General features: G+C 42.9%; 1 protein-coding gene across 1 annotated transcript in view; it reads left to right on the plus strand.

Moving 5' to 3' along the window:
• Window positions 1-5799: 5799 nt before the first annotated feature.
• Window positions 5800-26050, plus strand: part of DNAH5 (dynein axonemal heavy chain 5) — a gene marked incomplete at both ends in the record, with an annotated part of 214130 nt that continues 193879 nt past the window's right edge. Inside the window, 6 exons of the mRNA XM_082837242.1 lie at window positions 5800-5856; window positions 17288-17422; window positions 19309-19393; window positions 21668-21828; window positions 23708-23929; window positions 25764-25901. Of these exons, the coding sequence (XP_082693368.1) occupies window positions 5800-5856; window positions 17288-17422; window positions 19309-19393; window positions 21668-21828; window positions 23708-23929; window positions 25764-25901 (798 nt within the window). The remainder of the gene's footprint in view (window positions 5857-17287; window positions 17423-19308; window positions 19394-21667; window positions 21829-23707; window positions 23930-25763; window positions 25902-26050) is intronic.

Consider the following 26050-nt stretch of genomic DNA (forward strand, 5'->3'; position numbering starts at 1 on the left):
TGGACAGTACTTGTAGGATCATCTGGCCACCTACCGTGTATTGTTCACGGGGAAAATGGGGCCAGTACGGCTGCTGGTTTATCAACGTCACACAACCACCTTGTATGTGGGAGTCAAGATCAAAAGCATGGCTTCCCAAAGCCAGGACGACACTGTTTCTATGAATACGTTGAAGTGTCACCAGGGGGAAGACAAGAAGTCAGAAGGTTGTTCCTGAGCTTTTCTTGATATGTATATACCCCTCTCCCAGTACCAAATATTCCTAATTCTTACACTTTCTGCTTGAAAGGTACTATACAAAATAACACCTGGAATGTGCTTTTAGCATCGAGCATCTCTCTTCCTTCAGTGTATACCTGCAGAACTTGGATGTTCTGTTTACTGTATGCTTTACTCTGAATGCATCAGCTTTCTGTATCCTCCTCTGGGATTTCACCTGTGTTTCCTCCTTCCTCTCTTGAATTTTGGCAGATGAGGCTTTCGGAAAACTTACGTATCTTTTTTTGCTTTTGCTGTGCAATTTCAACCCATGGAAATGGTGGCAAAACCAACAAACCACGTAATTTAAGCTTTCAAAAATTTTTTTTGAGAGGAAGCAGCTCAAATAATTATTGAATTCGTATATGATTGGCTCTTGTATTCTCTTTTAATTATGAGTTTTTCCTTTCTATTATGAATTTAGAAATAAAGAAAAAGGTGCTGGTTGTTTTTGGTCTTTCATATACGGACCTTCACATTTTCAAGATGAAAAGACCAATAGGAAGAGCAAAGAACCAGAGCTTTATTTCCATTTCTTTAGTCATCTCGTCTTCAACATGCATGCTTTCTCTAAATTCCCCCATTCCTGTTGAGTTATTATGATTCTTCACTTTACCAAGCTTGATCAAATGGAATCACCTTGGACAAATGTGTCTACTTCCCCCATTACCAATTGTCAAGTTCCATTTCTCTGTTCCTTCCCACTCCTTCAACCAGGATTTCTATATAGGAGTAGCTCAGGGGTGGCAAAATGGTGGATGGGATAAGAGGACTTGCCTTTTTTTATTTACTTGTTTGTTTTTGAGTGGCTTGGGTGACCACTGCCTCCGCCCCTCTGTCAAATCCTTTATTTCCTCGTGCCTACGATTCTGACTTCAATCTTTCTTTACTCCCATCCTTCAGCATAATCTTCCTAATCAAGACTTTCATCAGCTTATTCTTCAATGACTCCCTAATGCCAGCAAAGGCCAGTGCCATAGGTTGACACCCGCAGTTCAGCCTCCACATACCTTTCAGAGATTAATCACTCATGTTTCCTCATAACTGCAGCACGGGAAAGGCTTTCTTTTGAACTGCAACCTCTGTGCTTTGCTGGTGATATTTTCCCCATGTTATGCCCTACCTCTTCCTATTTGAATCTTACTGTCCTTCAGAGCTTGACTTAAATCCCTTCACCAAGAGGTTTTCTTTGATCATTAGATATCATAAAACTGTATGTCATCTGATCTAAGCCATTATCAGATGAAAGATGCACCACTGTTTCCTTCACCACTAAGAAAAATAACTGTTGGTTAATCTAGGATGCACTGCTTTCTTAGAACTTTATTTATTTTAATCGAAAAAAGTTCTTTCAGACTTAATTAAACATAGATTTAAAAAAAATTGTGTCACCCTCGTGCATCCATACAAAAATAGGTGCAATGAATAGGTTAAGAAATTTCTAAAACTTCTTCACGTTCAGGGCCTGACTCTCCCGGAATTTTCTTTCCGTCTACTGTCATTCATTCTGTAAATTGTGATGCTGGTGTTTCCTTGATCTTCCCAGAAGGTGTCAGTGGAAGATTTTCAGAAAACAACCAGGACACACATTCCTCCCTCAAATGGATCTTCAGTAGTTTGTTGACTGTGATACTGAGGTGCTGCAGTGGCCTTGTCATGCTGTCCGGAGTGCCACTGAGTCTATGCAAACTCTGGCAATGACAACTATGTCATGATTGCTGTTGGCCAACATTTATAAGGGTGCATAGCAGGTGCACCCAATTTCATTATGGTAAAAAGTGCAAAAAAATGTGCAACTCCGAATGGATGAAATATCGTACTTTCTCATCCCACTGAACTCATTTACCATTTTTATATGCTGCCCCTGTATCATTGTTTACGAAGCCATTAAACTGATGAATGTGTTTAATTCTGCTGGGCGTCGGGAGGACATTTAGAAGTAGAAACCTATGAAAAATGTGTAGATGGTAACCAATAAAACCTGGACTTACTCTTTCTCTTAGGACATATTGGGAAATCAAGAGCAAAATTTCCAGATAGCTCTAGATTGGGTTAGGTTAAATTCCTTGGGAGTTTGTACCCTACATTGGTATTGTCACTAATTGTAGTCATAACTGTTTCGCAAATAAAAAATATAGTCATATTTTTCATGTATTATGTACCTGGGAGGATCCAGGAGTTTTACATATATTTAAATCATCACAAGTCTGTTAGGCAGGTGGCTTTATTTCTAATGTACCATTTAGGAAACAAAAGCTCTGATGTCATATAGCTAAAAGAGGACAGAGCTGGGATTTAAATCCAGGTGTGTCTGACCCCAGTGCTTGCAATTGTTTATTATACCACATGGCCTAGGTTGTACATATAGGGCTGCAAGGCCTAAGGTAGGTAACTCTTCGTAATTTAGGAACGAGTTCGGGAAATTTCACACTTCGGAATGTAAGCAGAAAATGGCAATAATTCAAAACACAGATCCGAGTGAAGCTTGCCCCCAATTTTCTTTTTTTATGGCACTCTCCACAATTAGTGATCATTTTATTTATAATCATGTATGCATTTATATTTATTTATTTTATATCTCCCCCCAGTGAAGACAGGAACGTTGGCTTTTCATTGGTTCTGAGATGTATGTTTTTCACATTTTAACATCTGTGAATTCAGAATGCAGCTTAAAATTGAGGTTGTATTTAAGGGTAATTGACAGCATTTGATGTTTTTCTCTTTGAGTGTTCTATAAAACAATTATGCATCTTACAATTAATAGTTTTTAGTGCTTGACTAAGTGTGTGTTTTGGTTAGCTTAGTATGTAGTGCAGTGCCTGGCCCCATAAAAGATGCTCACATTTGTTGAATGAATGAATGAGTGAATGAAAATGAAACTTTAAACTTTGCCTGAAGGTACTTGAATTTCTGGATGAAGTCTCCTGCCTACATGAGGCCTATTGTCCGCTCTTGTTTTCTCGTTATGTCTGACTTAAGGTTTGGGAATGACCAGTAGTCTCAGTCTGAAACAGTGCATCATCCACAAAGATAGGGCTGGAGGTCGACCTCAGTTTAAAAGTTCCTGGAGGAGGAGTCTTGCCCGCTGAAGCTGTTGCCTGGTGGAAACTGCTCATAGGAAAACCCTCTTGGGTCTCCCTCTGGGCATTGTTTGTTGACTCTTCTCCAATGACCAGAAACCAATTTTATTGCAGGCTGGCAATTAAGGGCAGGTGGTCAGATGCAGATTCAGGCTTGTGCTTTGCTTTGTTTGTGCTGCTTAATGACAATTCTCAGCGAGCTTCCTTTACTCAAGGGGATTCCTTAAGATACCTGCTGCCTCTGCCTTGCCCACTTTGAGGCTGAAATTCAGCCACAGAGGTTGAAGACTTTGCAGTTTACTGCAAAGCCTCGAGAGAGCCATGGTGACGCCTGACAAACACAGAATGAATGCCATCAGCCATCTGTGGAAGTCTTCCCAGAAAGTAACTCTTCCCAAGAGAGAAGGTTGTAAATGGGCTGCTGATGAAATGAGGATGGTGCCTAAAATACCATTAGGGAAGCTCCAGTTTCAATGTAACTAATGAAAGAGAATGGATGATATAATGAATTGTGACCTCTGTCCTCAGGTCATGTGTTGACACAGGATTCTTGGGACTGATACTTAGATGCTGAGCAAGGAGGATGAGAAAATTCTGTGATTTGCTGGTGACCTTTCAACACCGCACAGAGGAGAATGACTACTAGTCTAGATACTGTCTGCATTCATCATTAGAACAGAAAACAGCTGCTTACTAATACCCAGAGGCTGATTTAAAAAGTATTCCATAAACAAACTCTAACTTCCTGTGCTCTAGCGCTTTGTTTACCAAACAATATTTAGGTCTAAGTGCTATCTCTCTGTTAACTCTACATATGGAGGCCACGCCCTAATACTGGCTGTTGAGCAGGTGAATTTCCCAAGTTCAGGTGCCAAATTAGCATCCAAATTAGTGGTAGGTGTCAGTACCAGATCAGCATACTGGCTTTCAAATCAGTCTCTTGTGAGGTTAATTAGCAGGATATTGGTGGGATGGGTTCCCTATTTCCTGTTTTATCCTTGGATGACCTGATTGGATTTGAGTTCCTGAAACTTGAACTTCAAGGACTAAATCCTGGATTCAACATGCCCAACCTTACATGTCCTGCCTTTTATTCATCTTTTTTTAAAAATTAATTAATTAATTATCTTTGGCTGCGTTGGGTCTTTGTTGCTGCGCATGGGGTTTCTCTAGTTGCGGCGAGCAGGGGCTACTCTTCGTTGTGGTGCACGGGCTTCTCATTGTGGCGGCTTCTCTCGTTGTGGAGCACGGGCTCTAGGTGCGTGGGCTTCATTAGTTGCGGCACGCAGGCTCAATAGTTGTGGCTCACAGGCTCTAGAGGGCAGGCTCAGTAGTTGTGGCGCACAGGCTTAGTTGCTCCGCGGCATGTGGGATCTTCCTGGATCAGGGCTCAAACCCGTGTCTCCTGCATTGGCAGGCGGATTCTTAACAACTGCGCCACCAGGGAAGCCCCTTTTATTCATCTTGATGAGATAAATCACACAAACTAGATGTCTCAAATCACACTGCCTATGATTTCCCATCATACCTTTACAGTAAAGATGATCAAGATGTTTAGTCACAAAGAATAAATTACCTTGGTTTATTTGTATGTACAACTGTGTGAGTGCAAGTAATCTATGGACATCATTTTCTATTTACATATGAAATAGGCTGCTTGTTCTTTTTTTTTTTTTTTCTCTCCCGTTGTGGAGCTCAGGCTCCGGACGCGCAGGCTCAGCGGCCATGGCTCACGGGCCCAGTCGCTCCGCGGCATGTGGGATCCTCCTGGACCGGGGCACGAACCAGTGTCCTCTGCATCGGCAGGTGGACCCCCAACCACTGCGCCACCAGGGAAGCCCAACTGCTTGTTCTTTATGGGGAGAAAATGGCTCATTTGGGTTACAATCCGCCTATCTGATGGTCACAGCCACAATGCTGGTAGTTAACCACACAGTTGTTTAGACAAAGACAGACTGAATTTCTTGTACAACTTATTCCGAGCTGTGGCTTCTCTGCTTTCTATTTTGATATGGTTTAAAGTTACTCACTGTTCAAAGAAATGATTCAAATATCTCTGTTGACTCCAAGTTTACTGTTGGGCAGTGTATAGAATTAAATGAACATCAGAGGTTGTGTTGCAACCCAGCAGTTCAAATGCTTTGATTGGTTGATAAGCATGGATGAGAGGCACAGTTAAACTGTATAGCAGGTAAACGGTATTACCCTAACAACACAAGGCTTTGGAACAGAGGAGAGGGCAAAGGGGAGCGACTGTAGAAGGAAAACAAGGAGAGTATAGGTGCGCTTTTAATTTTTATTCCGTGTATATGGTGACTAATACCTTCAAATTAGACATGTGAACGTGAACTTCTGGTCCTCCGAGGGACTTTTCATGTGAAAGCCTGTTGGATGATGAGTAGGGCTCCCAGGAGTTAGAAGATCATTCTGGAAGAGTCCATAAGCTGAGCAGATTGCTGTGATGTTTAGGATCGGTAGGAGACAGTTCTGGAAGCAGAGCGTCACCTGGGTTTTAATGGTTGTTGTTTGTAAGCTTGCACGTGTGTCTTAGATCATCATCTCTCGCACCTGTGTGCAAAAACCTTAAAAATTCCAAAGTTATATTCAGATGAATTTGTGAGCAACACTTTGTCTACTAATTTTTGGATAGCCCATGAGGCTATATGTTGATATTTCAAATTAAAAAAAAAAGGGGAGTGCATCTTTAGGCTTCTCTGCACGTTGCCACATAAACTAGAACTACTTGTAGAAAGACAGGCTTCAGCTTTTGAGATGATGCTTGCCTGATGCAAAAAAACCCCATTCAGAGTGCTTTGGTGACTGCATTCTCCCAGACCTGTAAGCTTTTGTTGGTGATGAGAAATAATTAAGGCAGATTCTAGGCTGCAAGTTTTCTAAGCCCTTTGAAATGACACCCCTCTCCGCCTTCTAAAGGCCCAGAAATGTGGTCACAGATCATGAGATGCAAGGATTTGCCTTTGGAGTCACATTGAAGAATGAGCTTCCCTAGCCTAGGACTCATCAGCCGCTTTTGATTACGCAGATGCGTAAAGAGATGTTTGGAGCCTCTTCCATGGCTGATTGATGTCAGAAGAAAATGGAGGGCTCTCCAGAGCTCTGTTCTCAACATTGAGTCATGCTTCCTCAGGGCTTGATCGCTGTATCTTTTATGGTCCCCAGCAGCCAGATGATTCTGGCCAGTCTTGCAGCCGCTTTTCCACCACAAGACACAGGAATGCTGTCTCTGCATTTCCTAAGCACCCTGCCACCAGCCACCCTCCACTTCCCCTCATCCCACCATTCTGACGCATCCTTCCCAAGGTCAACATCTTCCAGCCAAGCCCTTGAACTTGTTTGGCTGCAAACGCTTATTCTTTAAGACCGAATGCAAGTGTTGCCTCCTCCGAGAAGCCTCCCTGACACTTTGAGGAGGCGGCGGGGTCTCCCTTCCCTAGGCCCTCTCAGCGCTTTGCTCCTCTGGCTACTAGAGCCCTCGTCACATCACTGCAGTGAAATGACATTTGTCTAGATTCCCTGGAGGAAAGGGATGATGCTTCCTTCGTTTTTAAATAGCCTTCTGGTGACACAGAATCTGGTACTAAATACACCTTAATTTATGCTTGTGCAATCAGTTGGATGAATTAAACTCTTCACATGTCTGAATGTGTTTCCAATTCTTCATTTCACTTTTCCATGCTTCAATACCAAGTCTAAAAAATTAAAATTGCTGATAAAATCTCAAGTATAATTAATGAATTAGATTCTTTTTTGGCACGAATGACCTTCTGGGTGTATGTTTTTTGGAAGTTTCTATATATTTAGGATGCTGGCTCTGTTCACCCCCCCGATGTATGATGTTAACAGAATTACCTTAATATTGTTGCAGTGTATTATGTAAATAATTACACATTTTTTTGTTTAGTGCATTGATTTGACAATTTATTAAATTGTAACTTTGTCATCTAACATAATCAATGAGAAAGAATCCAAAACCACTTAACATACAAACTATAAATCTCTCTCTATTTAACCTTAGTCTGGAAATATTACTGTAATGATGCCATATTATAATTAGGTTGTTGTAATATAATAATTGACTGTATTCAGAATACACAGCCAAATAAACCATAAGCTCTCTGGGTTTAGAAAAGTCAAGCCATATATCCTTTTTGTTGTGTAATAAACACAAATGCTTTTCAGTGAAAAAGCTCGAAATAATTCTGTATATATTGACCCACTTATATACAAAAGTATGGCTCAGATATGATGTCTGCCTTCTTTTTTGCTTTTCTCTTTGGTGAAGAGAGCTCAGTACCAACTTCCAAGCATACAATGGACATGAATTCCAGACTTACGGATTTTGTTTTTCTTTCTTTCCCTAAAATTAAACTGAAATATATAATTTTGCTGGTTGACTTCGTTGACCTTTAGAAAAACCACACTTGAAAGATTTATGACAGTCCTCTTGACCTAAATTCACCTAATTGCAAAGCTAGTTTTGAAATGGAGACCCGTTTTCTCCCTGCTGCTGGAATGTATATCGTTCATGTTTCCACTGATGTATTGATGCTAGGGAATACCGTTGCTCCTTGAATTTCAGATTGCTAGGTTTCTCTAAACAGTGATCCTCGCAGTGGGGCTAGAGACTGGCGGGGGAGAGAGGGCAGCTCCTTTTCCTACTGAGAAACTCCCCAGGGAGGGGCCATTGTTGCCCTGCGGGTGCACAGTGGAAGACAAGACAAGGAAAGACCCTTTGCTCTCACATATGTTTTGAAAGCTGAAAGGATGTCAGTGTTGTTATTCTTTGGCAAAATAGTCAAACCGGTTTCAGAATCCTCTTAATCAGGCCCAGACATGTTTGGCCCTGTGAACACATTTCACATGCACAGATCAAAACAACTTCCCTGGAGCATTGGGAGGTGAATGGCTCTAGGATGCAGCTGTGGGGAGGGGACAGGTGCTGCTTTTTAGTGCCCAGGTGAGGGCTTCTGAACCTGAAGGCGTCAATGCCCCATGAGGCCACCTCGTACTTACACCATAGCCAGAGCCCGGGAGGATGTGACTCTAGGTGCAGATCCATCCATTCCGCTAGGATCTGTTGAACACCTACTTTGTACCAGGTGCTGTGCTTCACAGGACAGTGGGGAAGAGCGCGTCCGGGCCTCGTGGGGTTGAGCTGAAACTTGTCCTTCCTGTCAATTTTTGCACGACTCCAGTAACAAGAAACAGAAAAGGTCTAGAGTTGCAGGGATCCCAGATTTATGCCCTTGGACTTTACTGAGTTCCTACTTCAAGTGAGAACCTGGTAGCACTAGTCAATCATGATCAAGTCATAAAATGCTTTCCGTTGGAGCAGTGTTCTCAGGCTGGGCTGCCATGATAGTCGCCAGGGGGACTTTTGAGAAACACCAATGCCAGGTCCCCATGCCAGGCAAGAGGGGTCAGAGTTTCTTGGGAGGCAAAGGAATCAGCATTTCAAAGTTCCCAGGTGATTGTGATGAGCATCAGCTGTAAGCACTCTGATTCATTGTGATAAACAAGGGAGGTTTTGGAATTTCACCCCTGTGCCATATATAATGTGAATGATGACGTTACATACGTACTTTTTAGCAAATGAGCGAAAACCACTTGAATTATGTGGCCTCTGCTGCCAGAGGGGACTCTTGGAATTCTACAAGAATTTACTCCTGGTTTTAGAGTAAAACCAGTGTAGGATTGGGGGAAGATAGAATATATGGCCATGTGAAGGCCCACTAAGTCTGGATCAGGTCCAGATATGTGGGGTGTAGAAAATGGGCTCTAAGTTAGAGTTTGGATAGTGTAATATTGGGGGGAGAGGAGGTTGTGGTGAATGGCATACCCCTTTAGCAGGTTTTGGGTCTGCTTGGGTGAAAAATCCACATGTAGTGAAAGGTAAAGAGGCATCTTTTATTTGCTTGGAAAGAATGACCGATAAGGGAGTTCGTAAATGGGGAGATTTAGGGGCCCTGAAAACTCCAGCAAAAATAGACAAGGTTCCAGAGCTTACTGTCAGCACAAAAGAAAATTGATGGAACCCGCTCCGTTTAAGCGCTAGGCTCTTTGCGAGCGAAGGAGAGTGCCGTTCTCGTTAAATAAAAGAGGGCTTCACTGTAGCACCTGCTGTGAGTGGATTAGCCAGCGTGGAGTGTCTTCCCTTCCAGCCACCACTCTTCTCAAGTGCTCTTCGTGTGGGAAGGAGGTGTGGTGCTTCCTCTGCAGCTGTGGCCCTTCACCTGGAGAAATGAAACACAAGGCAAGTTAAGACACGAAAAGTACAGTTAGGAGTTGAGAGTGGCTCAACTGTGGTTCTTCCAGCCAATTAACGAGCAGGTTTGGACGGTCCTGGAAGCGTCACAGAGGAGCCTCTCCCAGAGAGGAAACGGGGCCCTGTGGGTTAAAGTGAAAATGCTGGAAACCAAAAAGGGAGGCTTTTCTTTGTTTGAAGACATGGAAATTGGGTTAACTTTGTGGAGAGGGCTCTTTCATTTGGAGAAATGAGTAGAAGTACTTCCCTCAGTTTCTGTAATTCAGCACATTTAAATGGGATGTAGGCTAAGCGAGGTTAGTTATATTTGCTGTGAATTGAGGGAGAACCGTAATCCATACTAATGGTGGAATTTCGTGCAGTGGTTTATGCTGAAGCCATAACAGCATGGAAGACCCGGGAGCTTGTTGACTGAATTCTGCACCTGCAATCATGGACGCACACAGAGCTAGAATCATTTGCACCAGGCCTTAATTACTTGAGAGTGACTTGTAAATGAGAAACTTGGTTAATCGTCCCTGGATTAGATATCAGTTGAGGTTTTACTAAGTGCCAGGCCCTGTTCCGGGCTCTGGAGATATTGCAAAAATCAAAATAGAGACTATCCCTCCCTGTGGAGCTGACACTCTTGTAGGAATGATGAGATTCAGGTGATATTTATTTTATTTTACCCCTCAGGAGACGAGAAGGATCGGGTTATATATATAGCAGACAAGCGAGTTAAACTAGTCTGGGCCATTTGGTTATCTCTCTTAAAAAAAGAAAAAGAAGGACATCTTTTACAGATAACCAGGCATTTTAGCTAGGCCTGCACTTGGAGTAATTTTTCCTCTGCTCGTGGATTTGTCCTGATTCATCCACAGCCGGGGAAAATGGAATAAAGTGAAACTAACTGGCCTAAGATGATCAAACCCACGTCCTTGGCCTCTTTGGCACTGTTTCATCAGGTGATTAATTATCTCTGGCCTTGCGATTGATACTGAGAGCCAAAGTGAAATCTGTCTCAGAGGTATTTACTTTGGTGATTTAAGATAAGGAGTTTCAATTGTAATTTGTAGACACCACATCATTTACAGTGATCTCCAGTGGGGATTTAAATCTACGTTATACTCTCCCCTGCTATGTTGGTTACACTGCTATAAGCACACATACGCATAGAGAACAAAACACCCAAATAAAAAAATGGAAATAAATTCACTCAAAAATAGGCAACAGACTGACATTAAAACAGATCTCTTTCTCAGATTCAGATCTGCAACTAGGCTAATCATATTGCCTAGAAAAACTTCTTTTTTTTCAACAAAGAAATATATGTATATTTTTTTGGCTGTAGAACCTACCCCTTGCCTCACACCCTGCTGTGCAAAAGCATCCTATGAAGACGTGGTGTGAACAGTATGATATAGATAAAAGTGAGATTGTCCAGTAATGGGTTGGGCGAAGCAGGGAGCCCAGCCTACTGGCTGCCCACCCAGGCAGGGAGCCTGAGTCCTAGGCACTTCAGGAGGCGAGGATGGGGTAGGGAGTTACCGTTTGCTGAGACACAGCAGTGTGGTAGGGGAGCTGGACACAGAGCACGCCAGCTGGAAGCCGGCTGGGCACCGGTCCATCCTGGCACTAAAATATTACCGGTGTAATTCAGAAAATGGTGTCAGTTAACTCCAGTCTCCACCCACAAATCCTTCTATAGCCCATGCAGTGTATGTGGGGTCTCCTCCCAAGAGTGCTCTAGATAACCCTTGAGTGGAAATTTAGAGAATGTCAGTTTGGATGGATGCAAAATTCTCAGTTGCCCGGGACACCCCATGTCTTGGCCTGGCCCTGCAGACACGCCAGGGCTTGAAGCCCAGCCCCGCCACTTACTTAGCAGTGTGCTCTTGGGAAAGTTGTGAGTGGTCCGTAGTCTTGATTTCCTTGTGTGGAAATAATCATGTCTGGTTCATAGGGCTTTTGTGACAATTATACCTAAGCACAGGAAGCAAATGATGACTTGCTGATCCATAGCTAGCAATGCATCTGGGGCAAAGAGAGCAAAATGTACCCTGACATCTTCAGGAGGGTTGGGGACAAGGGTGTCCTTGCTCAGCCAACAGAGGGTTTCTTAGACCCGACAGCTCCATCCTCCATCCATTTCTCGTTGCCAGAGACATGAGTGGGGTGGACCTGGATCTGAAACAATGCCGCCAACAGGACTGGGCTTTCTAATGGTGGAGGGAGTTTAAGCATTTGTACAACTGAAAAATCGTGATTAAGTTTTGTCGCCTGAATTTTGATGTCCAGGGTCAAAGTCTCGGTCATGCTGTTTTAATTCATGCGCTGATTGCCTTAGTATTATCCCCAAACCACACCCCATTTAATCTTTGCAAATACCTTCAAGTTTGGACTTTTATCCCCATTTTACAGACAAGGGTAAGGTCTCTGTTGGAGTTGGGGGTTATAACCTGGAGCCAAAATGAAATGTGTGTGGTTCATGCACAGTTTACGTACATGAACGTGTAGACCTGGGCTTTGGTTCTACAGAGTTAAAGGCAAAGGTTCGTATATTAAAAAAAATTGGAAGGATGGGTTTGTCATGAGAAAAAGTCACAGAGCTTTATTATGAAAGCACGTGGCATTGGGTCTTCGTTGGGATTCACATTTTAAAATCTCAAGTTTCACCCCAGACACCTCCCGATCCAATCAAAAGATTCCAAGAACCAAAGCCAACAAACAAAAAACGAAAAAAAACCCTCAAGTCTCTTGTCTGTATTAACTTTTGAACCAATGGGAAGCAGCCCGAATGCTAGAGAAGAAACAGAGCTTAGCTGTTGCGTAGTCCAACACTTTGATTTTAGAGTTGCAGAACCTGAAGCCTGGAATGGTTAAATGACAGATGCAAAGTCTTACAATTAATGGCAGCCCTGGGTCTGGACCCCACTCTGGCACCAGGGCTCGTTTGTGTACATGAAGTTGCCCTATCTTGAAAGCACCACTTGTTTCTTGGGAGGTAGCACATTAGTCCCTGTTTTATCCCAAGGTGGTAGTAACATTCTTTGTTACCAAGTTGCAGAAATGTGTTAAATACCGTTCTAGATTTCCTTGGACATTGAATAGGTTTCTGGCCACCCTCCCCACTCCCATCAGTTGGTGCTTGTGCATGCAACGCAAAACAATTTTAACGTAATCCTTAAAAAAAAAAAAAAGAATTCCATGGTTCGCCTCTCGCCTTTGTCGTCCCACTCTGCCCTCCCTCTCCAAGTGTCCTAGATGTTTCAAAGGCGACAGGACAAGCCACCTCCAGTTAGTCATCTGACTGCTTGTTCTTGCAGTTCCCTGGCAGCCAGAAAGCTGCAAGTTGAAGTTTAGGGAGTGACAATGCACTGATCCCATCACCAAATATTTATTTGACATTATTGACTTTTTGTGGTAGTAAAATAAAAGTCCCTCATTGTACCCGCATACCTCGCTATAAGGCAATGAAAGGTGACATTGATAAACATTGTGCTCTTTCATGTACATGGCACTGGGGTTGACTTCATATTACTTATCAGGAGATAGAATAGTTTATGTAAGAACATATTCAATGCTTAACGTGCTTTTGAATATAGCTTTGAAAACATTTTCTTTAAAAACACACTGATAATTTGCTTTTATATGTAAAATTGCTTTGGAAGGTTTTTTCATCTGTGATATTTGGGTAAAAATAGAATAATTAGTGTTCTGTTTTAGAGGCCAATCTCTCCTTTCCTCCACTAGAATGTATAGTTTTTTTCCTTTGGAGCCCTGTAAAATCAGGTCATAGAATAATGTGTTGCCATGGCAGAATGTTATAGAAGTTTCTGGATTCTTTGGAAGCCTTCAGTTGGTTTACATCCTGACTTTTCTAGTTCTCTAGTTTTTTTTTTTTTTTTAAATATTTATCTGTTTGGCTGTGCCGGGTCTTAGTTGTGGCATACGGGGTCTAATTCCCTGACCAGGGATCGAACCCGGAGCCCCTGCACTGGGAGCGCAGAGTCTTAACAACTGGACCACCAAGGAAGTCCCTGGTTCTATAGCTTTTTAGTGTCTTTTTGGCTGCCCAGCATTTGCCATCTTGTTGGTTTGTTGCTGGATCCCTGGCTCCCCTGGTTGCCCACCATGTCTTCAAGCTGGTGAAGACATTTAGTACAAACCCAGAAAGATCACTCTGAGAAAAGCCTTTATTCCTCCCTGACGAGAGTGTGGAAAACGTAGAACAGGACATTCACCTGGTTTTAGCCATGGTTGAAAAGAGATTTAAATTTACTTCTTTTTGATGTTTATGGAATGTATACTTTGTGTCAAGACCCGTGTGTTCTCTTTTTAGGGAAATGGCAAAAAAGTAGGTAGATCGTTTATTTTTTTAAACCTTAACCTTGCTCTGCATCCCCACCCCCAAGCCCAACTAATTTGTCTCCCTTCAGTTTTGGAAAAAAGAACATAAATCGCACATGTCTAGCGATTGCCTTTCAATCACTCGGAAATCCCCAACTTTTTCCTCTTTACTTTTTCTTAAGTCTTTTGTATCTTAAAAAATTCTCCTTTGACTCTAACTTCCCCTCTTTCTACTAGTAACCACATTTCTTTCCTTTATAGTCAAGTTTCTGGAAGGAATAGTTTATATTCATTACCTTTATTATTTTTTAAAATTTATTTTTATTGAGGTAACATTGGTTTATAACATTATATACGTTTCATGTATAGGACTTCCCTGGCGGTCCAGTGGTTAAGACTCCATGCTTCCAATGCAGGCGATGCAGGTTCGATCCCTAGTCCGGTAACTAAGATCCCACATGCCATGTGGTGTGGCCAAAAAAAAAAAAAAATAATAAAAAAAAAGTGGAGATATTCATTCCATGAATGATTTCTCTTTTACCAATCATTCTTTTCTCAAGTCTGAATCCATTTGTTTTCTGTGCAACCAATGGAATTATTCTAACAAGGATTACTCTGTTACCTACTGCTGCATAACAAACCGTAAGAGAGCTAATGGCTTAACTATCTGTTATCAATTATCTATTATCTCTTAACAACTATCTATTATCTCTCTTGATTCTGTGGGTGGCTGGGCTCAGCTGGATGGTTCTTCTGTTTCATGTGGCCTTGGCTGGGTTGCAGTCATCTGTTGGCTTGACTAGGTTGGAATGTCCAAGGCAGTTTGAAAGTTGATGCTGGGGTATCAGCTAGGAGATCTTCTGGGCTGTCAGCCAGAATGCCTTGGATTTTCTCCGTGTGGTCTCTCCATGGGTTTGGACTTCTCATAGCTTGGTGGCTGGGTTCTGAGGGAGCATTCCCAAATGCAAAGGCAGAAGCCGAAAGTCTCTTAAGGACTAGCCTAGGAAGTTTTACAGTCTCACTTCTTCCCACATCCTTTTGGTGAAAACTGGTCACAGGGCCAGCCAGATTCAAGAGGAGGGGATATAGAGTCCATTTCTTGATAGGTTAGTGGTACAACCACATTGCAGAAGAGCTGTGAGGGTGCTGCAGTCATCTTGTAAACACAATTACAGGAAAGATCTGGCCCATATTGTCTATTGTGCTGTATTGAGAACCAGTATCTGTATCTGTCTCTGCAATGCAATTTCACCTTGGGCTCCAGATCCACATTCCCAGTGGTCTGTCTGGGACAGACATTTCCCAAGCTCTGGGAAATGCGGCCACAATCCACCTGCCTGGCCTTCCTGTCTTCAGGCTTGCATCACTCCAGTCCACTTTATTTTTTTTTTTTTAAGATTTACTTTTATTTATTTTTGGCCGTGTTGGGTCTTCGTTGCTGCATGTGGGCTTTCTCTAGTTGCGGCGAGCGGGGGTTACTCTTCGTTGCGGTGCGTGGGCTTCTCCTTGCTGTGGCTTCTCTTGTTGCAGAGCACGGGCTCCAGGCATGTGGGCTTCAGTAGTTGCGGCGCGTGAGCTCAGTAGTTGTGGCTCGCGGGCTTTAGAGTGCAGGCTCAGTAGTTGTGGTGCACGGGCTTAGTTGCTCCGTGGCATGTGGGATCTTCCCGGACCAGCGCTCGAACCTGTGTCTCTTGCATTGGCAGGCAGATTCTCATCCACTGCGCCACCAGGGTAGCCCCCTCCCATCCACTTTTTATACTGCTTTCAGAATGACTGATGTTTTGAGGCAGCACAGACAGCTAAACATCTTTCCTGATTTGAAACTCATCAGTGACTCTCCATGGACTTCAGATAATATTTATACTTTCTAACATGGCCCATAAGATATTTTATGGTCTGACTTTTTTTCTCATTTCCTATTACGCCTTTTTCTTTTTTTTGGCCTCTCTGCATGGCATGTGGGATCTTAATTCCCCAACCAGGGATTGAACCTGTGCCCCCTGCAGTGGAAGCATAGAGTCTTAGCCACTGGACCGCTAGGGAAGTCCCTCCTATTATGCCTTTCTAGTTATTTTCAGTTCAGCCATCCTGGCTGCCTTGTGGTTTCCAGACATGCTAAGCTTTCTTATGTCTTTTGGCCTCTGCATGTGCAGAAATGCCTCTATCCCAGGGAGTGTGGCCAACTCTCCTTCAACTCGAGCTCAAGCCACCTCTTCCTGAAACTTTTCCTGTACCTCCACCCCTCTTCAGCCCTGGGCTAGAGGGGGAATCCTCCCTTCAGCTCCTTCTCTGAAGACCCATTAATGCCCCTGCATAAATCTGATGCCCCTGTAGCAACCATAATGCCATCCTCTCATATTTACATTTTCTGCTTACATTCTGCCAACCAGGCTATGAGTTTTTTTGAGGTCACTGGGTAGTGTTTACCTTTAGAGTGCTTGTACATATTTGAGGTTCAGTAACTGTTGAATACAAGAAAGGATCCAGAGGGGCTACCTAGCAGGAGCTACTGGCTAGCATTAAAGATAATGCCCTTAATTCAAAAAATGAACTAGAAGTTGAATATCCGCCAATGGTAAAATGGTTGATTATGGTACGTCCATATTGTTGAATATTTTGCAGCTATTACAGGAGTTGGAGTGGTCTGTACTAAACTAAAAAGAAGTCTGTGATGTATTATTAAGGGAAAAATGCATGAAAAAATTTTATACTATATATAAATAGAAATGTGTATATATGTTTGCATATGTTTGTATGAACAGAGCACATATGGAAAGATATGCTTCAAACTGCCAATGTTGGTTACAGTGAACTTGCTTTGTTATTGTAATTAACAGTCAACAGGTAAAAATTAAGCACTGGTATTCAGAAATTAATTTCAACACCAGATATGAACCTGTAGACAAACAAGAAACACAGGAGATAGTGTACAAGAATAAGTATTACTTTAGCAGCCTAGGAAATGTTTACAAAAGTGGAGATCTTTTTGATTTTGGTGTGTGTCTGTTGAATGCTTATATGTGCGTAAAATTAAGTCTGTAAAGATTTGGAACAAAATGTTAACGGTAATACTGTCTGGTTGGCAGATGATTTTTATTTCTACTTTTGGCTTATCTGTGTTATGTAATTTCAAAACGATGAGCACATCTTATTTTCATAATAGAAATAACATTATTTCTAAAAACAGAAGATAGTACCTAAAAACTGGTACCATTAAGCTGTTATCTGAATACCCAAGACTTGAAAAAGCACCAGTAGTATGAAATGCTTACAGAATGAATCCATTTGAGAACAGCAGTTGCCACATAACATTTTTCTTCCCTTCTTGTAGCAAAGATTGAAGGAAGAGAAGGAAGCCAAGCGGGCTCGTCTGGATGGGAGACATGACTACTTATTTGCGATTGTAGCTTCCTGTGTGGACCTCCACAAAACCGAAGTGGAGGATGACATTCTAGAGGGGAATCAGGTGCGATGCATTTGAGTTCTCACTGACTTGATTATGGAGGGCACAGCTGGCGTTGTCCTGTGGCAGCGTCTGTGCTGGGCCTTAGGGAAGGGTGTCTGTTTCAACATGCTCAGGACCCTATTCTGGCTTGGTATGGGTGGTGGCAGAATGAGCTTGGGCTCTCCAGCTCTCCATGTTGAGTGGGGTATTTAGAATTGACATTCTGACAGTGATGTCTGTGTCTCTCTACATCCAGTGAAGCTGGGCTCAGGCACCATTTTGGAACCTGAGGTTAGAGAACAGAATCTCATCTCAGCTGCTGATTTATCTTGTTTTTGTTTTTCTTTGTTTTTGAGTTTATCCCGTTCTAGCCTGGGAGATTAAGTGTGCCATACTTTTCTGGCTTTGGCTTTGATTTGGCAGCTGAACTGGTTTCTTTTGTTCCTGACCTGACTTCCATCTTCTGCCCTGATATCCCTCCAAAGCCTGGGGCGTGATTTAGTTGGTGGGGAGACCAAAATACGGGAAGATACAGTTTCCTGGGCAGGGAGGAAGGCATTCCAGGAGCTGTGATGTTCCCTGAAGTTTTTTTTTTTTTTTTTAAACTTTTTAGGCATTAAAAAAGAAATAAAGAGAAGAAAGGAAGGAAGCCCTTTTTGTTGACAGGGATGTCACATTGTTGATAATACTTTTTAGTGATAGGCTTGTAAAGGTTTGACAACCAGCTTTGGGCAAGGGGAAAGGAACGCACTAGTTTGAGCGTTTCCTGATTCTGTGGAGTAAATATTCCCACCATGGCTGATTCCAAACGACCAACATGATGTTACTAAACACCGAGTTGGGAGGAGTTGTGGTCAGTTGGCTGTCCCAAGCCTGTACGAGCTGGCTGTAGCCCTCTACTGGCTTTATCCCTTCCTGCAGTGCCACTTGGGTAGGGTTAATTGGGGTCAGTGGACCAATTCAGGGTGGATAACACTAAAATAGTTAAACTACAGAATGAATCAATTAAGAGTTGAGGAAATGTCCTTTTCCTTTTTCTCCTCCTCATAGCTAACATTTATTGAATATTTACCATATGTCAGTCTCTGTGCTGATTTTTATCTATTATCCCATTTAATCTTGGTAATACCAGGAAGTAGATAAAATTATGCCCCCTAAAGGAGGCATAGAAGGAGACAAGTTCACACGGCTGATTCAGGCGTGGAGAGACAATTGCATTTGGGATAATGCAGATGAAATAACTGAATAAAAGCTCTGAACTGTAGGAATCCCAAGTCACACTCTATGCCGTATTCAGGACCCAGAAATGTCAGGACCCGGAAGGCTTAAAGACAACATCCTGTATCAGGCTTACTGAGCCAGAAGGTGGGGAGAGGGCGGGGAGGGAGGGTTTTTTTTTGTTTTTTTTTCTGCGGTACCCGGGCCTCTCACTGTTGTGGCCTCTCCCGTTGCGGAGCACAGGCTCCGGACGCACAGGCTCAGCGGCCATGGCTCACGGACCCAGCCACTCCGCGGCATGTGGGGTCTTCCCGGACCGGAGCACGAACCCGCGTCCCCTGCATCTGCAGGCGGACTCCCAACCACTGCGCCACCAGGGAAGCCCGACACTCATCTGTATTTATATCTGCCTTTAACAGCTCAGCACTTCAGGAAATCAGCCAATATGGAGAGACAGTCTTTTTCAAATGTGTGTATGCCACAAATATTTTTATGATTAATCAACGCACTTCTGTGAATTTAGTCTTTACTGTGGTAAGATATTTAGTCTTTCATGGTTTTATGTTAAAAAGATATGATCCTTTCTCTATGGTTTGCTGAAGTCCTATGCAGATAAGAAAGATGATAGTAACTGCTGATTTAAACGTGGTTTCTGATTCAGTCATTACTTTGCCTTTCCTTTTTCCCAGATTGAAAGAATCGATCAGCTTTTTGCTGGTGGAGGTCTTCGTCACCTCATGTTTTACTATCAGGATGTGGAGGTAGCGGAAACAGGTATTTAAATTTGATGTGACATAACCCAGAAATGTGTTGTTAGATTGATCCAAGTATGGCATGAAGCAGGAGGCCACTGGGAGCACTGACCACTTTTACCTTGGCGGGTGGGACGGGTGGGGAGTGGTGAGGTGTGGTGGGTGAAGCCCAATGGAACAGGTTCTGTTTTCACCCCAAGCAAAGGACAAATGGTAGTGGGTATGTAGCCTGGTTGTTCTAACTTTATTTGGGATATTTTGTTTTCCTTTTCAGGCTGTGCTGGCGACTGGAGAATAATAAAATGATTTACATTTTGAGACTTCCCTTCCTTACATGTTAGCGCGTTCTGTGCAGTTATGTTCTAGAACTTCTTTTGGGCATCTGCTTCTTTTCTATTTCTTTTTAGCATAGGAATTGTTGCCAGTAACAGTAGTTTTTTAGTTAAATATCATATCATGTTCATTTTCTGCTGACTGTGATTCAAAGGAATAATATTGAATGACAAGTTTAGCCATTTTCACTTAAGAAAAACTTGCAAATCTTCATGTGGGTTCAACTGGCATATCCCATTCTACTTTTATGTGAATTAATGCAATTTTAAAGCCAAACTAGGGACATAAACAAATGTATTACGATTATATTAAAATCCTATGTAGGGTCAACCCCTTTATGACCTCTTGGAAGAAAAGGAAAATCGTTATCGCTCTTGGCATACAGTGTGACCATGGTTTTTGTTTAAAAACTGAGGAAATTATGCACGCATAAGTGCCTGGCGTTTTCCCAAAATTATCTGTTTTATGTTTTGTGGTCAGAAAGGGCACTACATTTTGAGTGAAAAAATCAGAAGACGAAAATTTTAAATTATATCCCAGATTGCAAAACATAAGCTCAGGTGAATAAGTTCACCCGTGAACGACACTGGGTGAAGCTGGCCTTTGTGTGTCAGTCTTACATTGAGTAAGAAAGATTCATGGACGTAAACGCAAATGCAAGCTTGTTCTTGTTTCCCACTCTCCCTTTAAACCTTTTCGATAGGAGTACCTTTTTTTCTGACCTTGAATTGAAATCCAGACAACCCCATGAAGTTTTCTAGATATTCTTAGATAAGAAAAGTGCCCATGGTTGTTTCCAATTACAAACACAGTCTCAATTCAGAAGCTAAAAATATCCAGTTGATCAAAACTAGTCGATCTAAAGTTAAATCTTCTCTACTCTTGGCCCTCCCCCTTCCTTCCATCCCCCAACACCCTTGCAGCAGGGCCCTCTGAAGGTCAGTGTTTGCAGTGGTGGAGGAGCCTTGGGTCTCCTTTTCTCCCTCAACTTCTCCTTCCACCCCTTGCCCAATCATGTTAATCATAGTTTCTGACTGAGTCAGGCTTGAAGCAGGGCAGAGATTACAGCTAAGAGGTAGCGGCCAAGGTTTTACTTGACTGACATCTGTCGTGAGCTGACTGGCCTGGCGTTCTCTGGGCCTTGCTCAGATGGGAAGACTGAGGCACAGAAAGATTAAGTAACTTGCTCCAGGTCACGTGGCTCGGAAGCTCAGCCCGAGATGGAAACCCCGGGAGACTGACTGCAGAGCCCACGTCACCCATCCCTATGCCGTCCTACCGCTACAGCAGCCTCCTGACTCTAGCGATACTGCAGGGCCAGCTGGACCAGGACAGCAGGAGGTAGAGGTTCTGGAGTTCTGTAGTCAGAACAGGTTTTTGATGTCGGCTCTGTTGGTGTGTGACTTGGCGCGGGTCACCGCTGCTCTCAGGGTTGTAGGGAGTTTTAATAGTGTAGACACGGTGCCAAGCAGAGGGCCTGACACAGGACACACGCCAGTAGATGCTGTCTCCTTCCTCACCCTTTCTCCCATGAATGATGACTTTTGTAGCTCCAGCAAGAAGCTGCTCTGGACCAAACTGTCTTACTCCGGTTTCTTCCATTCCGGTTTTTGCCAGGAGGAACAGTTTTGAAATGAACTGCGGTCTGCAATCGAGCAGATCCTTTTATTTACTTTTCATTATTTATTTATTTTATTGACATATAATTGACTTACAATATTAGATTAGTTTCAGGTGTACAGGGCAGGGATTCGATATTTTTGTCCATCATAAAATGATCACCACGATAAAGAAGATCCTTTTAGGATCCCTTTAGGCCTCAGGCTAGAGGTTGTCCAAGAGGTGGAACTTCTAGGGCACGTGGCTGAGTCAACATATCAATATTTTAACAAGGAAACTTCATTCTAAGAGGCGACCACATGGAAACAGTATTTGTAAAACTAAAATTCTTTTGCATTTGTAGGGCAACTTGGCTCTCCAGGAGGAATAAATCGTATTTCTGGAAAGATTAAAAAACCTAAGGTGTTCGTGACGGAGGGAAAAGATGTTGCTCTTACTGGGGTTTGTGTGTTCTTCATCAGGACCAACCCTTCCAGACCCATCACCCCTGAGAACATTCATCAGGTAAGAGGCAACAGCAATCCTTTATCCCAAATTACCAAAAATCACATAAATTCTACCAAAATATCCCTTCCCATGGAAACAACCATCATATTAAGTATTTAAAACTACTTTCAAAGAAATATTTTAAAAGCACTAAAAGCAAGCAATGAAGAGGACAGTCCCTTAAAATCTGTTGAGTAAGAGGACTTAATATTCAATTTATTAACACAAATTGATATAACGTTGTATCTGTGAGTGTGTGTGAAACAGTGAGGTCTTTCCTTTTAAAAACAATTCCTCTACATCATTTACTTAATGGCATATTTCTTACATTTAAAATAAGATTTATTACAGCGGATACACCCTTGAACAACACAGGTTTGAATTGTGTGGGTCCATTTATACATGGAGTTTTTTCAGTAGTAAATACTACAGTACTATATGGTCCACGGCTGAATCTGAGGATGCGAAACCAGGGATAAGAAGCTGCGGATATGGAGGGGTGGCTATACGTTACACCCAGATTTTCCAACTGCTCGTAGGGTGGGAGCCCGTAACCCCAGCATTACTCAAGGGTCTTCTGTATAACTTTATTTTTTTTTGCAAAATAAAATGCATCTGTACAAGTCTCCCCTTCCTTCAATGGGTGCATTAGCTGCTTGGAGCAAATAAACTGGTAAACATCTGGTATTCTACTTATTTCTGCTTTTATTTTTATTTATTTTAAAATCCTTTTAAAAAATTATTTATTTATTTATTTATTTTGGTGCGTTGGGTCTTCATTGCTGGGCATGGGCTTTCTCCAGTTGCAGTGAGCGGGGGCTACTCTTTGTTGTGCTGCACAGGCTCTAGGCGCGTGGGCTTCAGTAGTTGTGACTCATGGGCTCAATAGTTGTGGTGCACGGGCTTAGTTGCTCCGCGGCATGTGAGATCTTCCTGGACCAGGGATTGAACCCATGTCCCCTGCATTGGCAGGCGGATTCTTAACCACTGTGCCACCAGGGAAGTCCCCATGCTTTTATTTTTTAAATTTATTTATTTGGCTGTGCTGGGTCTTAGTTGTGGCATGCGGGATCTTTAGTTGCAGCATGGATGTGGGATCTAATTCCCTGACCAGGGATCGAACCTGGGATCCCTGCATTGGGAGCGCAGAGTCTTAACCACTGGACCATCAGGGAAGTCACCCCATGCTTTTATTTGATGATTGAAATTTAGAAGAGTATAAAGCTTATGTCTTAGCTAGGTGTCAAAATAATAATTTACTGGATCAAGAGACAATATACAAACAGACCATCTACCAAAAGACTTTGACCGACAGCCCGCAGCAATCTGCTCAGGAAATCAACCTCCCTTACCTGCAATAAACAACACAGGTAGCCAGACCGCTGTGTCAACCTGGTAGGAAGCCAGCTAGGAAATGAATTAGTAACTTCTCTAACAATTGGTCAAAATGGCCAGGACTTGATTCATGACTGCCAGCCTCAATTTTTGTCTGTACTTTCAACATACTTCCTTGGGGCCAACCAGAGAAGGCCAAATGTGCACCCTTAACCAATCACATAGGGTGCCCTGCTTCTAGTGAGCCCACCTTCAGCTTCCCCAGGCCAACAACCTCCCCTCAGGTCCCACCTGAGCCTCCCTTTTCTCCACTAGGAAGCTTTCCCACTCCTCTGCCTGCTTTTGAGTCTCTGCTGAAATGCAAGTGATGGTGGCCGACTCCCTTGCTATTGCAAGGAATCAATTCTTGCTCTGAATAAACAGCCTTTGCTTTTCTCATTTGGTTGGTCTTCATTTATTCCCATAGGACATTTGGTTAATGAACACCATCAGAAATGACTCAGTAGCTAGGCTGCAGTTGAAGATAATTTTTACCATAAAGGTTTTCCCGATTGTTTTGCAGGAGGTGAGCTTCAACATGCTTGACACTGCAGACGGGGGTTTGCTCAACAGTGTGAGACGTCTGCTGTCGGACATCTTCATTCCTGCTCTCAGGGCCACAAGCCACGGCTGGGGTGAGCTCGAGGGCCTTCCGGAAGCCTCCAGCCTTCAGCAGGAGTTCCTGGGCTCCCTGGAAGGCTTCGTGAGTGTCCTGGTCAGTGCACAGGAGAGTTTGAAGGAGAAGGTAAGAACAAACAAGTTATTCCTTCAAACATTATCTGATGGTGAACAGATCAATATGTAAGTGTGTAATACTTCTCTTAGAGGGTCTTGATTCCACTACTTGCAAATCTTGAAAATACTTTGTGGGTGTTTTTGTTGCCCCCTGAAGAGGTGGCGGTGACTAGATTTAAATTCCTATAATTTGGAGCGATGAGTGCATTAGGGGTTCCAAAGAAATGTTGGCCGCAATGGAGGGTTTTACTCTTGTCATGTCAGATGTTGGACTCAAAGAGAAGAGTATGAAGTGCTTCTGGTATTGCTCTGCAGCCTAGAAGGAAAGGAATTTGCAGCCAGAGTGTGGTGTGTGTGTGTGTGTGTGTGTGTGTGTGTGTGTGTGTGTGTGTGTGTGTGTGTGTGGTGTGTGTGTGTGTGTGAGGGGGGGTGGTTAGTGATAGCTGTGTGCTGGGGGAAGATGGGGGGGTGATGGTGGGTAGGGATGGGAGGAAGTCTTGAAGAGGAGGGAGAAGGAGAGACGAATTGACATATCTAGAGAGAGTGGGTTGGGTCCTGTAGTCCAGCCAGTGACCAAAAGGGCCTTTAAGAATCAGTTTGGCATTTGCGGGATTTAGCTTCAATAAAATTTGTGCCACCTACAGTAAACCTGTGTTAGTGATTACCTGGGGTAGATGGTGGTGGATACAAAACCATGATAGATGACAGCCCAGGGCAGGCATGAGTGGGAGATAGAGAAATGGATCCCATTAGACCAATGGCAGTGTAATGTTCACTGCTCTCCAGGGAATACTGAGAACTTTTGGGACCTATTGGGATATTGGCAGGGAGGGATGCTATAGGCCTTCTAAAGGATGTGGGATGGGGGAGTTGACTAAATGTTATCCAGACAGGGGCAGGATGATTCCAGCTAACATCTGAGCTCTATTTGCAATTAACTATGATGCAGGCCATCCTAAATGCAAGTTGAACCAAATTAAATAGTTGTTCTACTGAAAAGAGTAGTGTTTTCATATGGTTCCACTTCATACTGCGGTAGAGGTTTTAAAAAATGTGGGATGGAACCTCACACAGGAGACAGGCAGTGCCACTTCATGAAGCCTGGAAGCCTCCCCTGTAAAACCAAGGAGAGGTCCAGGAGGTGTGGCAGACGGAGGGTGCAGTGTCTGTCAGGAGTGAGGAGTGGGGAGCTGAGACCTCAACTGAGAGATTCACAGGGCCAGGTGCACTCTTACCAGAAGGAAAATGTCCTCATCAAATATTGAGGTGTTTTGGGGTTATGTGTGTTTAAAAATATCCTAGGTTTCTTTGTCAAGTCAAAATCCAACACACCTCTTTTCCTACCCCTCTCCACCCCTCCCTCCTGAAATGAATCTGTGTATTTGCCATTGAACTTGCTAACCATAAGGAAGTTTTTGGATAAGGACATGAACGTCTTTTCCTCTGGTTAGTTTCCAAAAAGAATGTGATAGATTAGCATTACCCCTCTCCCCCAGTCAATTTTTTTGAAGGCCCCCCACTTTCTTTGGTTTCATGAGTTGACTACTTAATTTCCAAGTTCCCTATCAATTCTCAAATTCTGTGATATTATGTCTCTCTCTCTCTCTCTAGTTCACTGTTCGGTGTTTTTTTTTTTGACCCAAAATTTGACCTCAGAACCAATCACCTCTACTGGTGTGCTCAATGCAGTATGTCTCACTGTGATTTCAAGGACATTTCTCAGGGAGCAAGATAGTTTAGACTAGAGAGAATCCCCTTAAGATGCTTTTGGATCAGTCAGAAGTGTGTGTGTTTGTGTGTGTTAAAATAGCATCATCTGATTATTTAACTTTCATTTTAATTAGGTGAACCTTCAAAAGTGTGACATATTCGAACTGAAAACCCTGAAGGAACCTGTAGACTACTTGACTCTAGCTAATAACCCTGAGACTTTGGAAAAAATAGAAGGTTGTATGAAAGTATGGATCAAACAAACAGAGCAGGTAATTTTCAGAAACGAAACATCAGAAACTAGCTATCTGAACACTGACTAGTTCAGATGCCACGTTACTGAACCAGCCCGTGGAAGAAGGTATGTCACATCCCATTCCCATTTGCCTAAGTATTGTACCACAAGTCCCTAACAAGGTGA

Source organism: Leucopleurus acutus (assembly GCF_964270905.1).
Source record: "Leucopleurus acutus genome assembly, chromosome: 3".
Lineage (NCBI taxonomy): Eukaryota > Metazoa > Chordata > Mammalia > Artiodactyla > Delphinidae > Leucopleurus > Leucopleurus acutus.